This window comes from Mobula hypostoma, chromosome 4, assembly GCF_963921235.1.
Source record: "Mobula hypostoma chromosome 4, sMobHyp1.1, whole genome shotgun sequence".
Lineage (NCBI taxonomy): Eukaryota > Metazoa > Chordata > Chondrichthyes > Myliobatiformes > Myliobatidae > Mobula > Mobula hypostoma.
This window is the reverse complement of record NC_086100.1, coordinates 70,653,246-70,666,756: the sequence shown is the minus strand read 5'-3', so window position 1 is coordinate 70,666,756 and position 13,511 is coordinate 70,653,246. Positions and strand designations below refer to the sequence as shown.

The window sequence follows — 13,511 nt, the reverse complement described above, 5'->3', positions numbered from 1 at the left end:
GCAAGGCTCAGTGCTGGGACCCCAGTTGTTTACAATATATATTAATGACTTGGATGAGGGAATTAAATGCAGCATCTCCAAGTTTGTGGATGACACGAAGCTGGGCGGCAGTGTTAGCTGTGAGGAGGATGCTAAGAGGATGCAGGGTGACTTGGATAGGTTGGGTGAGTGGGCAAATTCATGGCAGATGCAATATGAAGAAAGACTGGATGAACTGGGTTTGTACTCGTTGGAATTTAGAAGATTGAGGGGGGATCTGATTGAAACGTATAAAATCCTAAAGGGATTGGACAGGCTAGATGCAGGAAGATTGTTCCCAATGTTGGGGAAGTCCAGAGCGAGGGGTCACAGTTTGAGGATAAAGGGGAAGCCTTTTAGGACCGAGATTAGGAAAAACTTCTTCACACAGAGAATGGTGAATCTGTGGAATTCTCTGCCACAGGAAACAGTTGGGGCCAGTTCATTGGCTATATTTAAGAGGGAGTTAGATATGGCCCTTGTGGCTACGGGGATCAGCGGGTATGGAGGGAAGGCTGGGGCAGGGTTCTGAGTTGGATGATCAGCCATGATCATAATAAATGGTGGTGCAGGCTCGAAGGGCCGAATGGCCTACTCCTGCACCTATTTTCTATGTTTCTATGTTTCTAAATGGGATTTACATATATAGGCACCTTGGTCATGCTGGATGAGTTGGGTGAAAGATCGCTTTCTGCTCTGTATATGAATCCATGCCATAGGGTAATATAGCACAGAAATGTCCCTTCCGCCCTCATATCCATGTTGACTTCTACCCATATATACTATTTCCATTTGCCACATTGGGAATGTTTCCTTCTCTATCTTGCCTATTTAAGTGTCTGTCTTAAATGTGGTGATTTTACCTAATTCCAACAACTCTTCAGGCAGCAAGTTCCAGGCACCATCCACGCTGTGTCTAATAAATATAAAAACACTGATAAACGCCATTCAAAACTCTTCCCTCTTGTAGTAACTGTGATCTGAGTCACTGGAGAGACACTGAAGCTAGTGATATAAAGGTCTCTATTCATCGCAACAAGCAGTCATTTTCCTGGAGACTCCAATATTCAAATTAATCTCATTTTTTTATCCCCATAAGATTACAGCAGGTGATTTAATGCAATTTCAATAGGCACAATATCTAGTTCAGTATCTTAAGTCTGACAATGCTTCCTTCGACTTACATACCTGCGGTGGGAAATACCTCTGAAAGTTTAAACACCTTTGTTTAAAGGTGTTTAAACCACAGGTGCGCCAAAAGGTCCTGAAGACAGAGAACCCATTCAACCAAAGTTAGAGTTGTGAGGTTGACTCTCTGAGTACACAAATACAGATTTCCCCCACTATCCGAAAGTAGAGCATTCCTATGAAACCTTTCGTAAGCCGAAATGGCATAAAGTGAAGAAGCACTTACCATTAATTTATATTTCTGAGTGTTCCCAGACCCAAAAAATAACCTACCAAATCATACCAAATAACACATAAAACCTAAAATAACACTAACATATAGTAAAAGCAGGAGTGATATGACAAATACACAGCCTATATAAAGTAGAAATAATGTATGTACAGTATAGTTTCACTTATCAGAATTGGGAAGGTTTAGCCAAAACCGATTTGTAGAAAAAAAATCAGCACATACACGCATGCGCACACACCAGCCCGCGCAAGGCTTCACGGTCATGGTAGTCTTTCTCAGGGTAAACACAAGCTTAAAGTGGGCGCCTTTTCTCATAAAAGCGAAAATCCTCTTCGGATTTCTTTCGGTTAGCGAAAACAGGTACTAATGTAGGTCTTTCGTAAAAGCAAAGTGATGTAAAGTGAACTTTCATAAAGCAAAGGACACCTGTATCACTATAGATCAAATATGCCTGGTATTATTGGAAAACATTTTAACTCTGTTTTCAAACAACAGGAATTCTGCAGATGCTGGAAATTCAAGCAACACACATCAAAGTTGCTGGTGAACGCAGCAGGCCAGGCAGCATCTGTAGGAAGAGGTGCAGTCGACGTTTCAGGCCGAGACCCTTCGTCAGGACTAACTGAAGGAAGAGTGAGTAAGAGATTTGAAAGCTGGAGGGGGAGGGGGAGATGCAAAATGATAGGAGAAGACAGGAGGGGGAGGGATGGAGCCGAGAGCTGGACAGGTGATAGGCAGAAGGGGATACGAGAGGATCATGGGACAGGAGGTCCGGGAAGAAAGACAAGGGGGGGATAGAACCCAGAGGATGGGCAAGAGGTATATTCAGAGGGACAGAGGGAAAAAAGGAGAGTGAGAGAAAGAATGTGTGCATAAAAATAAGTAACAGATGGGGTACGAGGGGGAGGTGGGGCCTTAGCGGAAGTTAGAGAAGTCGATGTTCACGCCATCAGGTTGGAGGCTACCCAGACGGAATATAAGGTGTTGTTCCTCCAACCTGAGTGTGGCTTCATCTTTACAGTAGAGGAGGCCGTGGATAGACATGTCAGAATGGGAATGGGATGTGGAATTAAAATGTGTGGCCACTGGGAGATCCTGCTTTCTCTGGCGGACAGAGCGTAGATGTTCAGCAAAGCGGTCTCCCAGTCTGCGTCTGGTCTCGCCAATATATAAAAGGCCACATCGGGAGCACCGGACGCAGTTTTCTACGTGTTTATTGCTTTTATTGCGTGTCAGGTGTTTATTCAGATGTTGACCATACCTTTACTATGCATTAAGTGTCTGCTACTGAGTGCGTGGGATTACTGTGGTATTTGGGATGTAACCATTGAATGAAACCTGTGTACTTTTAACCCCTCGAGAAAAACGAATGTAGCCAAGTAAAAGAGATAAGAGTAATTGATTTATTAGCTAAAGTGTAACTTACCGCATTTGCTAATGCTGTTAATGCAGAAGGGGGCTATAAAGAATGCTGTGTGAAAACATACACAGCCTAGTCCACTGTCTGTCTCAGTTTTACTATGCAAATTAAAGTTTAAACATTCCTTGATGAATCTTCGGCGCTTCCTTGTCATTTGTGAAACCACGACAAAACTGGCGTAGACGGGCAGGATCGGGAAGAGACCCGTGGAAGAAGGAAACGGCGAATTGAGGGCGCTTCCTGGTCCCTGGGGGACCTCCACAGAGCTAACAGAATTCAGGGTGCACCCAAACAAAGGTAAGCGCTTTTTAGCGACAATTTGGACTAAGAATTCTGTTGGTTTTTGGGGAGATCTCGGGGACTCAGGAGTGTGAAACAACTGCCGAAGGGTCTCTCCGATTCAAAGAATCTGGCAGAATTGAGGGTTAAAAGGAGGCTCGGAGGATTAATCAAGAACACTGCAGTGAGGGGAAGGGGTGAGTATGAATAAAGTAATAAGAAGTTAAGTGAGAAAAATTCCACGTGGTGTCGGTAAGTCCCTGTGGATACCGCTTTGTACGAGACAAAGGTCTGAACGGACAGGAAAAGAAAGAAAAGAGAAAATCCTCGTGAATACCGCCTTAAGAAAAGTTAGGGTCTGAATAGGCGAGGTGCAAAAAGAAGGTTCTGCGGATACCGCCCGAGAAAGGGGTCTGCACGGGCAGAACAGAATAGAAGATAAGGATAGCTTAAGTAGATAATTTAGACGCGGGTGAGAAGAAACCATAAGGCTAGATAGAAAATAGGTTACAGAAAATAGTACTATTTTGGTGTGAGACGCCAAGAATACCTTAAAAAGGGGAAGAACAATATGACAGGGAAAGGAACAGCAGCAGAAATATTGAGTAGAATATTCCCGGTGTGTCAAGGTAAGATCGCGGAAATTTCAGAAAAATGGGAAAAAAAGAACCAAAAATCTGGTCACGAAGTGGCCGAAAGAAGGAATATTTGATGTAAGTTTATGTGAGGAAATGGAGGCGCTGATTAAAAAATTATAAACCAAGAGATAAATCTAAAAAAAGGGAGAAAAAAAGGAAACAGGAGATAGAAGTGTTAAAACTCTTTAGGATGGAGGCAGAAAGATTGAGAAAGAAAGGACGAATATCAGTAGCAAGTAAAGAAGACACTGAGAAACAAGAAAAGCAGTTTGGTAAATCACAGGAGAAACCAAATAAAGAGCCGACTCTATACCCAGAGCTGAGAAATGTAGAAACCCCTCCCCCTTATTACGAGAAGGAGACTCTTAAACAGTGCCCTGCATTATGAGGAGAACTAGAACTGGAGGGAAAGTTTAAAGTCTGGGAGACCGAGGAGGAAAGAAGGAAATATGAGGAGGAGAGAGGGGCACTGTGGAAGGAGATGCAGGAAGATAAGAAAAAAGTAGAACCAGAAAGTAAGATAATAAGAGAACGTATCAAAGAGTTGCAGGAATTGAGGCTGAGGAAAAATCAGGAGGAATTCCTGTTACAGGAACATGACACTGAACTGGCTGAAAAAGAAGATGATTTATCAGAAGAGCAAGAGTCAAGTAATGAGTGTGAGCGTATAAGAGAGTGTAGACAGGGGATAGAAGAGGAGTTCCTTGAAGGGGAAAAAGAGAGAGTGGAAAGGGAGATAAGAGAAGCGGAGAAAAAGTATAGGAGATTACAGCAGAAATTAGGTTTCCCACTGGGTTTCCAACAACAGTTTGAGGAATTTGCAAAGACCCGAGCAAATGCTAGCCTGAATCAGAAAGAGAGGACTCTAAGGAGAAGTCAAGAGAAAATAGGAAAACAAGGGAGAGAGCGAACCCTGGAGAGATTTGTGTGGCAGCCAGTAAGAACGAGGTCAGAAGGGGATGAGGAGTCGGATGAGGAGGAAAATCAGAATATGGGGAGAGAAGGAGAAAAAGTGATGCCGTTGTTAGTAAAAGGGTCAGGACAAGTACAGTATGTTCCTTGGGGCTCCCAGGACCTGGAAGGGCTGAAAAACGCCCTGCCTAGCTTACATGAAGGAGCAGGGAAGTGGATCAGAGCTTTTGAAGAAGAAACTACGGGACGGTTATTCGCTATGGGAGATTTGAAGGCACTGCTGATAAGGTTGATGGGAACCTCCATATTAAAAGAGTTGATGGAAACGGCTGGACTACTAAAAGCATTCAGCCCAATGACTGACGGGACCAGTTTTGACCAAGTGAGGCAGAGGGTATGGCAGGCCCGCAGGAAGTTTTACCCACCCAAAGTGGACCCCAAAGCTTTGAAAGGGGATCCGCTGGGAGACACTGAGAATCCAGCAGCCTATATAGAGAATCAGTTAAAAAGGTGGAGACTGGAGACTGAGCTAGGAGTGGAAGACAACTCGTTTATGACCATACTGTTCCGAACCACCGTTTTGGACGCAATGCCTACGCAAGTTAAATCTAAATTGGAGGAAGTGGTCGGACTGATGTCAATGAACTCACAAGAATTTAGAGACCACGTAATTCATGCAGTTGAGAAATATCGGGAAGACAAACGAAAGCTGATTGAGCAGCAGAAAGAGGTGCAAAGAAAGCTAACGCAAATGCAGCTTGAAGAACTAAAAAAGAAGGGAAAAGATGCTGCCAGTAGCACCCGATTTGAGTGCAACCGTTGAAATGAATGAAACATCACTGTATGGAGGAACCGGTCACGCTGTCAGACGGGCCAGAAAACCCCATGCCAATAATAAACGTCTTTGGAGGAGCATTCCCACGAATGCCCTATCAGGAACAGAGTAAATTTAAACAGCAGCCCAGGCAGGACTGGAAACCCCAAGGAGGGGGACAGAGAGGTTATGGACAAAGAGGGCCAGTGAGGAGACAAGGGGAGAGAGAGATAGAGAGACTGTGCTGGGAGTGTAACCAGCCAGGACACATGAGAAGAGACTGTCCACTCAGGTCACGGCCCGTCACGTACCAATAGGGACTGATGAGAAGGAAACCACAGGTTATCCAAGGTCCAGCCCCCACAGGCTCAAGCGGACCCGTGAACCCCTACGCAAGATGCTAGGGGTGCCCAGAGGACCCAGGTGGGAAGGGACATTACCCAGTGATAACAAGGGAAGCAGAAGAGGAACCCATTGTTCAGGTTATGTTAGAAGGGCAATTGACACCAATGATGATAGATACTGGAGCCACGTATACTTGCGTACAGCCACAGTATGCCCTTCACCTTCCCAGTCAGGAAAATTTATTAAGACTGTAGGGTTCTCGGGGAAAACACAGTTAACACAATATACAGCTCCAGTACGGTTGGGGATGGGCGGTAAAAGAATAGTTCTGCCAGTATTAGTGTCCAAAGGAACCCGGATTAATTTGCTAGGCAGAGATGCACTATTAAAACTAGAATTAAAATTAGAATGCACTAGAAATGGGTTGAGTGTGGAAACAGCGAATACTCAGTTACTAGTGTGGGAAATCAAAAAAGCTAATGTTTTCTGGATAGGAGACATAGAAGATCAGATCTGGGAAACCTGGGAAAAATGGAAAAAGGACGTGCAGGTCATATTGCCCAAGGCGGAAGCGCCCAAGTCTGAGTTACATTGCACAGTAATTTTTGATGAGACTCAGAGTAAGGAGTTAGAGCACAGATGGCACGAGGGGCCATGTACCCAGCAGCACCTAAGAGGAGAGGCTATAATAATTGGAAAGCAAGGGGCAGCCCTACAAGTTAGGTGGAATACCTTTTTGGAGAAATGGTATAAAATACCAGAGGCTGTGCCCCACATAACGTTGCTGGTGAATGAAGGATACTGGTCTAGAGACCTAGGACCCTTAGTAAAACGCGTTGGAACCGTAATGGTTTGGAGGAAAATCATGCTGGAGGTATGGGCATCGGGAGACAACAACTACATCAAAATAATGGTAGATATAGATATGACAGGAACTATAAAGGAGCTCGAAGTAATTCCTCAGCTGCACATGTCACTATTGGAAAAGGAGAAAGGTCAGGGAAAAGATAACAGGCTGGATAGGTTACCATCTATTCTGTGGTCGCAACATGACACGGACGTAGGGAGAATAAAAACAGCAAGTCCGGTAGAAATAAAACTGAAAAAGGGAGCAGTTCCACCTTGGAGACTACAATACCCTCTAAGACCAGAAGCAGAGGAGGGAATAGCACCCACAATACAGGGGTTGCTCGAAGTAGGCGTACTTAAGAGGATAGATAGTCCGTGTAATACCCCGCTGTTGCCCGTCTTAAAAGCAGACAAATCCAAATGGAGACTGGTACATGATTTACGAGCGGTAAATGAGGTAGTGGAGGACTGGCCAGCCGTAGTCCCCAACCCCCACACGCTTTTGACTAACATTCCGCCGGAATCAAGCTATTTTTCAGTGATTGATTTGTGTTCAGCTTTCTTCAGCATTCCCCTGGCCGATCAGTGTCAGTATTTATTTGCATTTACATCCAGAGGTAACAAGTATACCTATACTAGAATGCCGCAAGGATTTAAGCACTCACCGCACATTTTTAATCAAGTATTAAAGGCAGACCTAGAGGGTATACAGTTGGAAAGTACATCAATACAGTATGTGGATGATTTGTTAATTTGCTCCGAAAGTGAGGAGCAGTGTGAACAGGATACCGTAACCCTTTTAGAAAGACTGGCGTATGGAGGACATAAGGTATCCAAAAAGAAGTTGCAATTATGTAAGCAACAGGTAGAATACCTAGGTGGGGTAATCTCCAGGGGAATGACGGCGATAGTGCCGAGTCAAATTGAGGCAATAGCTAAAGCTCCTAAACCCCAGACAGTAAAGCAGATGATGACGTTCTTAGGATTAACAGGATACAGTTCAGATTGGATTGGGGAATATGCTGAAATTGTAATGCCATTAAGGAAAATAATGAAGGAGGCAGGACATACAAGTTTGAAGAATGGCTTACAGTGGAACGAGGAGGCGGAAATAGCATTTAATACTATTAAACAGGAATTGCAGTCAGCCCCAGCGTTAGCTTTGCCTGACTATGAGAAGGACTTTCATTGTATGTATCTAATCGGCAGGAAGGCTATGTCGCAGCGGTTCTAACACAAGAGATGGGCACAGGAAAAGCAAAACAACCTATAGCATACTATAGTACGAAATTGGATGAAGTGGCTCAGGGGTACCCACCCTGTTATCAGGGACTAGCAGCATTATACTATGCCTATGAAAAGGCATTGTCCATGACCATGGGCTACCCTGTGATCCTGTACACACACCACAAGGTAACAGAATTACTGGAAAGAGGTAAATTCGTGTTGACACCAGCCAGAATAGCAGCATATCAGATGTTATTGACATTTCCAGATGTAACTATACAGAGATGTACTACCAGTAATATAGCTGATTACGTCCCCATGGGTCATGAAGGAGAACCCCATGACTCCGTAAGGGAGACAATGGCATTTGCCAAATTAAGAGCAGATTTACAATCCAAACCACTAGAAGAGGAAGATAAAAAGGTTTTGTTTGTAAATGGGTCCTGTTATCGGGATTATGATGGAAATCATGCAGGTTTCTCAGTAGTGCAGCAGGATCAGACAAGTTTTAAGACAATTAGAATGGAAGCTCGCCCCCCAACCGTGTTCCGCCCAGTTAGCGGAAATCAAAGCCCTGACAGCAGCGTGTGAAATGATGGAAGGTGAGAAAGTAGACATTTATACTGATTCGGCATATGTGCATGGAGTGTGTCATTTGTTTGGGGCAGTGTGGAAACAGAAAGGATTTAAGAAGAGTAATGGAGATCCCATACAGCACTGTCAGCAAATTTTAGATTTAATAACAGCGATGATGAAACCCAAAGCGCTGGCTATAGTGAAGTGTCAGGCACATAAAAAAGGAAACGATGTAATAACTAAGGGAAATCAAGCTGCAGACAAAGCAGCCCGGAAAGCATCTGGATGTACGTTGGCCATCATTGTGCCCCAGGTAAGCTTGGAGCCGGAACCTATGGTAGAGGACCTGATTGAAATACAAAGTCAGGCAACTTTGGCAGAGCAGACAATGTGGAGACGAAGGGGGGCCAAGCAGAGCCCAGACGGCCTGTGGAGCATGGAGGACGGTTTATTGGTAGCACCCACCCCGTTGTTGACTATCCTGATTTCAGAAGCGCATGGGATGGATCATTGTGCAAGGGGGGAAGTAATAAGGAAAATAAAAAAGGACGGTTTTTGGTCGCCTTATTTACAGGCTTCAGTAGACCATGTGCTGTCGCAGTGCGAGCTATGTGCACAGAATATGTTCAGAAAGGAATTAGAACCCCAATAGGTCATATACCCGTGCCCGAAAGACCATTTAAACATTTAGTGATTGACTACGTAGATATGATAAGGACAATAAGAGGGAAAAGATACATGTTAGTAGTAATTGACAGATTCAGTAGATGGGTAGAAGTGGTACCCTCGAAAGATCAAGGGGCAGGAACAGTGGTAAAATTCCTGACAAATGAAGTGATCCCAAGATTCGGAATACCCACAGAAGTCAGCTCAGACAATGGTTCAGTGTTAATCCAAAAGGTGGTCAAACTAGTATTGCAAGCATTAAGAATAAAGCTGAGGTTTGGATGCGTGTATCACCATCAGTCGCAGGGCATGGTGGAAAGAATTAATGGGACTCTTAAAAACCAAACTGAATAAAATTTGTGCGGGTACTAAACTCAATTGGATTGACGCGCTGCCGTTAGCATTAATGAGTTACCGCATGCAAACTAATCAAGTGACGTGTCTAACACCGCATGAAATGCTAACCGCAAGGCCCATACCAGTGCCCCAGTGGAGAGGACCATACAAAGGGCCTAGCTTGGAACAATTGGAAGTAGAATTAAAACAATACATGCAGCAACTGACCATGATATGTGAGTCTATCTATGCACAGGAAAAACGGAAAGAGCTGAAGATCGTGCAAAGGGAAGGACCAATCAAGCCAGGAGATCAGGTCTATGTGCGAGCTTTTCGAAGAAAGTGGAACGAACCAAGAAGGGAAGAGCCCTTTACGGTAACCAAGGCATCACCCACTACAGTTCAAGTAGAGGGACGTTCCACCTGGTACCATCTCAATCACTGCACCAGAGCAGTCCCGCAGGTACAGTCAGGTGTGGAGCCCGAGGTAAGTGGTGAAGAGGAACGGATAGCAGGGGACAGACAAGAAGAACAAGAAGTTGTCACTGTACCACAGGAGTTTGATCAGACCATAAGGAAAGTTTTTGGGTTTGAGAACCGGTCTGATGACCCAAAGGATGAGGTTGTGGATAGTAGTACTCCTTCAGACAGTGAGGACAACTTGGGAGCGACCAGTTTTGCCCCTTGAGATGATACACCCACAAACCCCTGTATGGACTTGGAAACCATTAATTTGGCCGATATGGCATAGGAATGTTAGGACTCCGCAAACCTTAAAAGAAAGGAGTAAGGGAGCGCAACAGTTACCTCTTTTCAGTGGCAACATACATGTACTAGCCAGTGGTACCAATGGGCACAATACACAGCAGGAATGATGGAGAGACAGAACTGTTATCTGTGCTCCAGGGCGAAGCCCGTGCAACACGTAGCCCCCATGTCTTATAACTCCTCCACCTACACACAATGGCGAAAGGAGCGGAGGGGGCAGTGTGCGCGGCAGTGTCCAAGTGTAGTCAAGACTGGCAGCATGGGAATTTGTAGCGGGACAGATCCTTGTTATCAGAAATGTATTGACAACACCCCATATTGCCCTTATTGGTGTATGCTATCCCAAGCCTCCTCGCAATTCGATCGAAACGTGCTCACCCATAAATGTAATTACATTAGACCTTGGGCCATTAGTAAAAGAAATCAAACCCCCATAGTGGGAAAACTGATAATGCAGGATCATTTGAATTATGAATGCTTTACACGGACAGGTGCTTTCTCGGTTGGCCACTTTAGGGATAACTGCGTCCAGACTTGGGACGTAACCCCAGGCCGAAGATACATAGTAGGTACCCCTCCACCCGAAGGTGCGTTGGATGTCCAGAACATTCCATTAGCAGACACTTGGTGGTTGTGCGGAATGGAGGAAGGCCTGAGATCCACACTTCCCCTTAGTTGAGCAGGTACATGTACACGAGTTATGCTGATTCAAGAAGTTGTAGTATCCCCTGAAGTACAATTTGACGCTCCGAAGCAGCAGACACTGCGGCGGAAGAGGCGAAAATATGAACCTGACCCAACGATCCGAATCGATAGTATAGGACAGCCAAGAGGTATACCGAACAAGTTTAAGGCAAGAAACGAGATTGCTGCTGGCTGGGAAGCCATTATACCTATAATAGGGGTTAGCAAAAATGTTGAGTGGATAAATTATATATATTATAATCAACAGAGATTCATTAACTACACCGATGATGCGCTGGAGACACTAGGACAACAGCTGGATGCAACTAGTAGAGTGGCGTGGCAGAATAGACAGGTGTTAGACTGGCTGTTAGCAGAAAAAGGAGTCTGTGTGATGTTTGGAGAACAGTGCTGTACTTTTATACCAACTAACGCTAGTCCCGAGGGATCATTTACCAGAGCAATGAACAAATTGAAAAGACTGAGAAGAGAAGTTAGACAGAATGCAGGGTTTGGACATCAGTTATTTGACTGGTTAGATAGTAAACTAGGGGGATGGGGAGCATGGCTAATCAAGATAGCGATAACTGTAGGTATTGTATTGGTAAGCTGTGAGATTGTTTTGTGCTGTTTTCTTCCATGGCTCAAGTATCTTACAGTGCGGGCCGCAACAAAATGCTTTCCGATGCTCCTGGAAATTGCTGAATCAAGCCCAGTGGAAAGAGAAACACCGATGATGTACTGTTACAGCTTACACGACATGCAAGATGTACAGGAGGGAAATGACAATGTGACAGTAGACTCTAAAGGCTCCTGAGTCTTTTTTCCTGTCTCAGACACGAAGGGACAGGTTTTTGGCTCAGTGGCCTAGGAAGGTAGGGAGAGAACACTTCAAGTTCTAAGCACAAGAAATTATAGTTTGACCCAGATTTGGGAGTAAATTCTGGAGTTTATTTGAGCTTTTGTGTGTGTACTCAAAGTTTCCTCTCTCTATGTGAGACTTTGCAAAATATTGGAAAATATTTTAACTCTGTTTTCTAAGTGTTTATTTTAAGTGTGCTTTTATTGCATATCAGGTATTTATTCAGATGCTGACCATGCCTTTATTATGCATTAAGTGTCTGTTACTGAGTGCGTGGGATTACTATGGTATTTGGGATGTAACCATTGAATGAAACCTGTGTACGTTTAACCCCTTGAGAAAAACGAATGTAGCCAAGTAAGAGAGAGAAGAGTAATTGATTTATTAGCTAAAGTGTAACTTACCGCATTTGCTAATGCTGTTAATGCAGAAGGGGGCTATAAAGAATGCTGTGTGAAAACATACACAGCCTAGTCTACTGTCTGTCTCAGCTTTACTTTGCAAATTAAAGTTTAAACATTTCTTGAAGAATCTTCAGTGCTCCCTTGTCATTTGTAAAACCATGACAGTATCATGATTGATGTGCTAAGTGGTAATGTCAGACTGGTGCAAAACTTAACCCATGTTGTCTGATTTGTTGAAGACCAATTGTTTTATGTTTAGATGATGCACATGAGAATGTCTCATGGTCACTTTGAAAAGCTAATGAGCTAGCAGCCTGTGCTCTGTAGACAGCATTGCTTGTTTACAAAGCTGTCCTTTTAAATTCAAACTGATTACTGCTTGCAATTAACATTAAGAACTGAAGACTAGTTCTCATCTCCCTTAATTTCATAACTCCTGAATAATCCTTCCTCTTGGCCCCGGACTAAAATCTTTCCCAGGAAGGCCAAACTTTAAGGAGGATCTAAGTAGGTCAGTTAAAAGCCCTTCACTTTGGATCCCTCCCCAACTACTTGCTACCATGCCTGTCTGTGGGCCTACATTTACACTATCTATCATCCCTATTTGACTAGTTGCAAGACACTAGCAGAGGCAACAAAAAGGAGTTCAAGTTCTTTGATCACAACATCTTCATGGATGCAATTTAAAGTTCAAAGTAAATTTATTATCAAAGTACATATATCTTACTATATACAACCCTGAGAGTCATTTTATTGTGGGCATACTTCATAAATCTAATAACCATAATATAATCAATGAATGACTAAACCAACAAGGCGAAAAATCAGTGTGCGAATGACAACAAACTATGCAAATACAAAAAGAAAAACAAATAAGTACTAATAATAAATAAACAATAAATATCAAGAACATGAGATGAAGAGTCCTTGAAAGAGAGACAATAGGTTGTGGGAGCATTTCAGTGATGGGCAAGTGAAGTTGAGTGCAGTTATCTCCTCGGGTTCAAGAGCCACAGGAGATAACCCTCCAGTTATCCGCTGTGGTTGTGGGGTAATAACCTGGCTGTGGAGTAATAACTGTTCCTGAACCTGCTGCTATGAGTCCAGAGGGTCCTGCACTTTCTCTCTGATTGCAGCTGCAAGAATAGAGCATATCCTGGGGGGTGGAGTCCCTGATGATGGATGCTGCTTTTTTTGTGACAACGCTCCATGTAGATGTACTCAATGGTGGGAAGAGCTTTACACACTATGGACTATACTGTATCTATTACTTTTTGTAGGATTTTTCATTCA

At 43.8% G+C, this 13,511-nt stretch overlaps 1 protein-coding gene across 3 annotated transcripts in view; it reads left to right on the top strand.

The window, feature by feature from the left end:
* LOC134345377 (uncharacterized) overlaps positions 1–12,806 on the top strand; it is a 47,520-nt gene extending 34,714 nt beyond the window's left edge. The window contains exons 2-4 of one of the 3 annotated variants that reach the window (XM_063045933.1): positions 1,934–2,071; positions 9,757–9,987; positions 11,602–12,806. In XM_063045933.1, coding sequence (XP_062902003.1) covers positions 1,934–2,071; positions 9,757–9,987; positions 11,602–11,769 — 537 coding nt within the window. In that variant the 3' untranslated portion in view covers positions 11,770–12,806. Of the gene's footprint in view, positions 1–1,933; positions 2,072–2,661; positions 3,156–9,756 lie in introns of those variants that run through there. The other 2 variants (XM_063045932.1, XR_010017672.1) reach the window with 2 other exon arrangements.
* Positions 12,807–13,511: the final 705 nt, after the last annotated feature.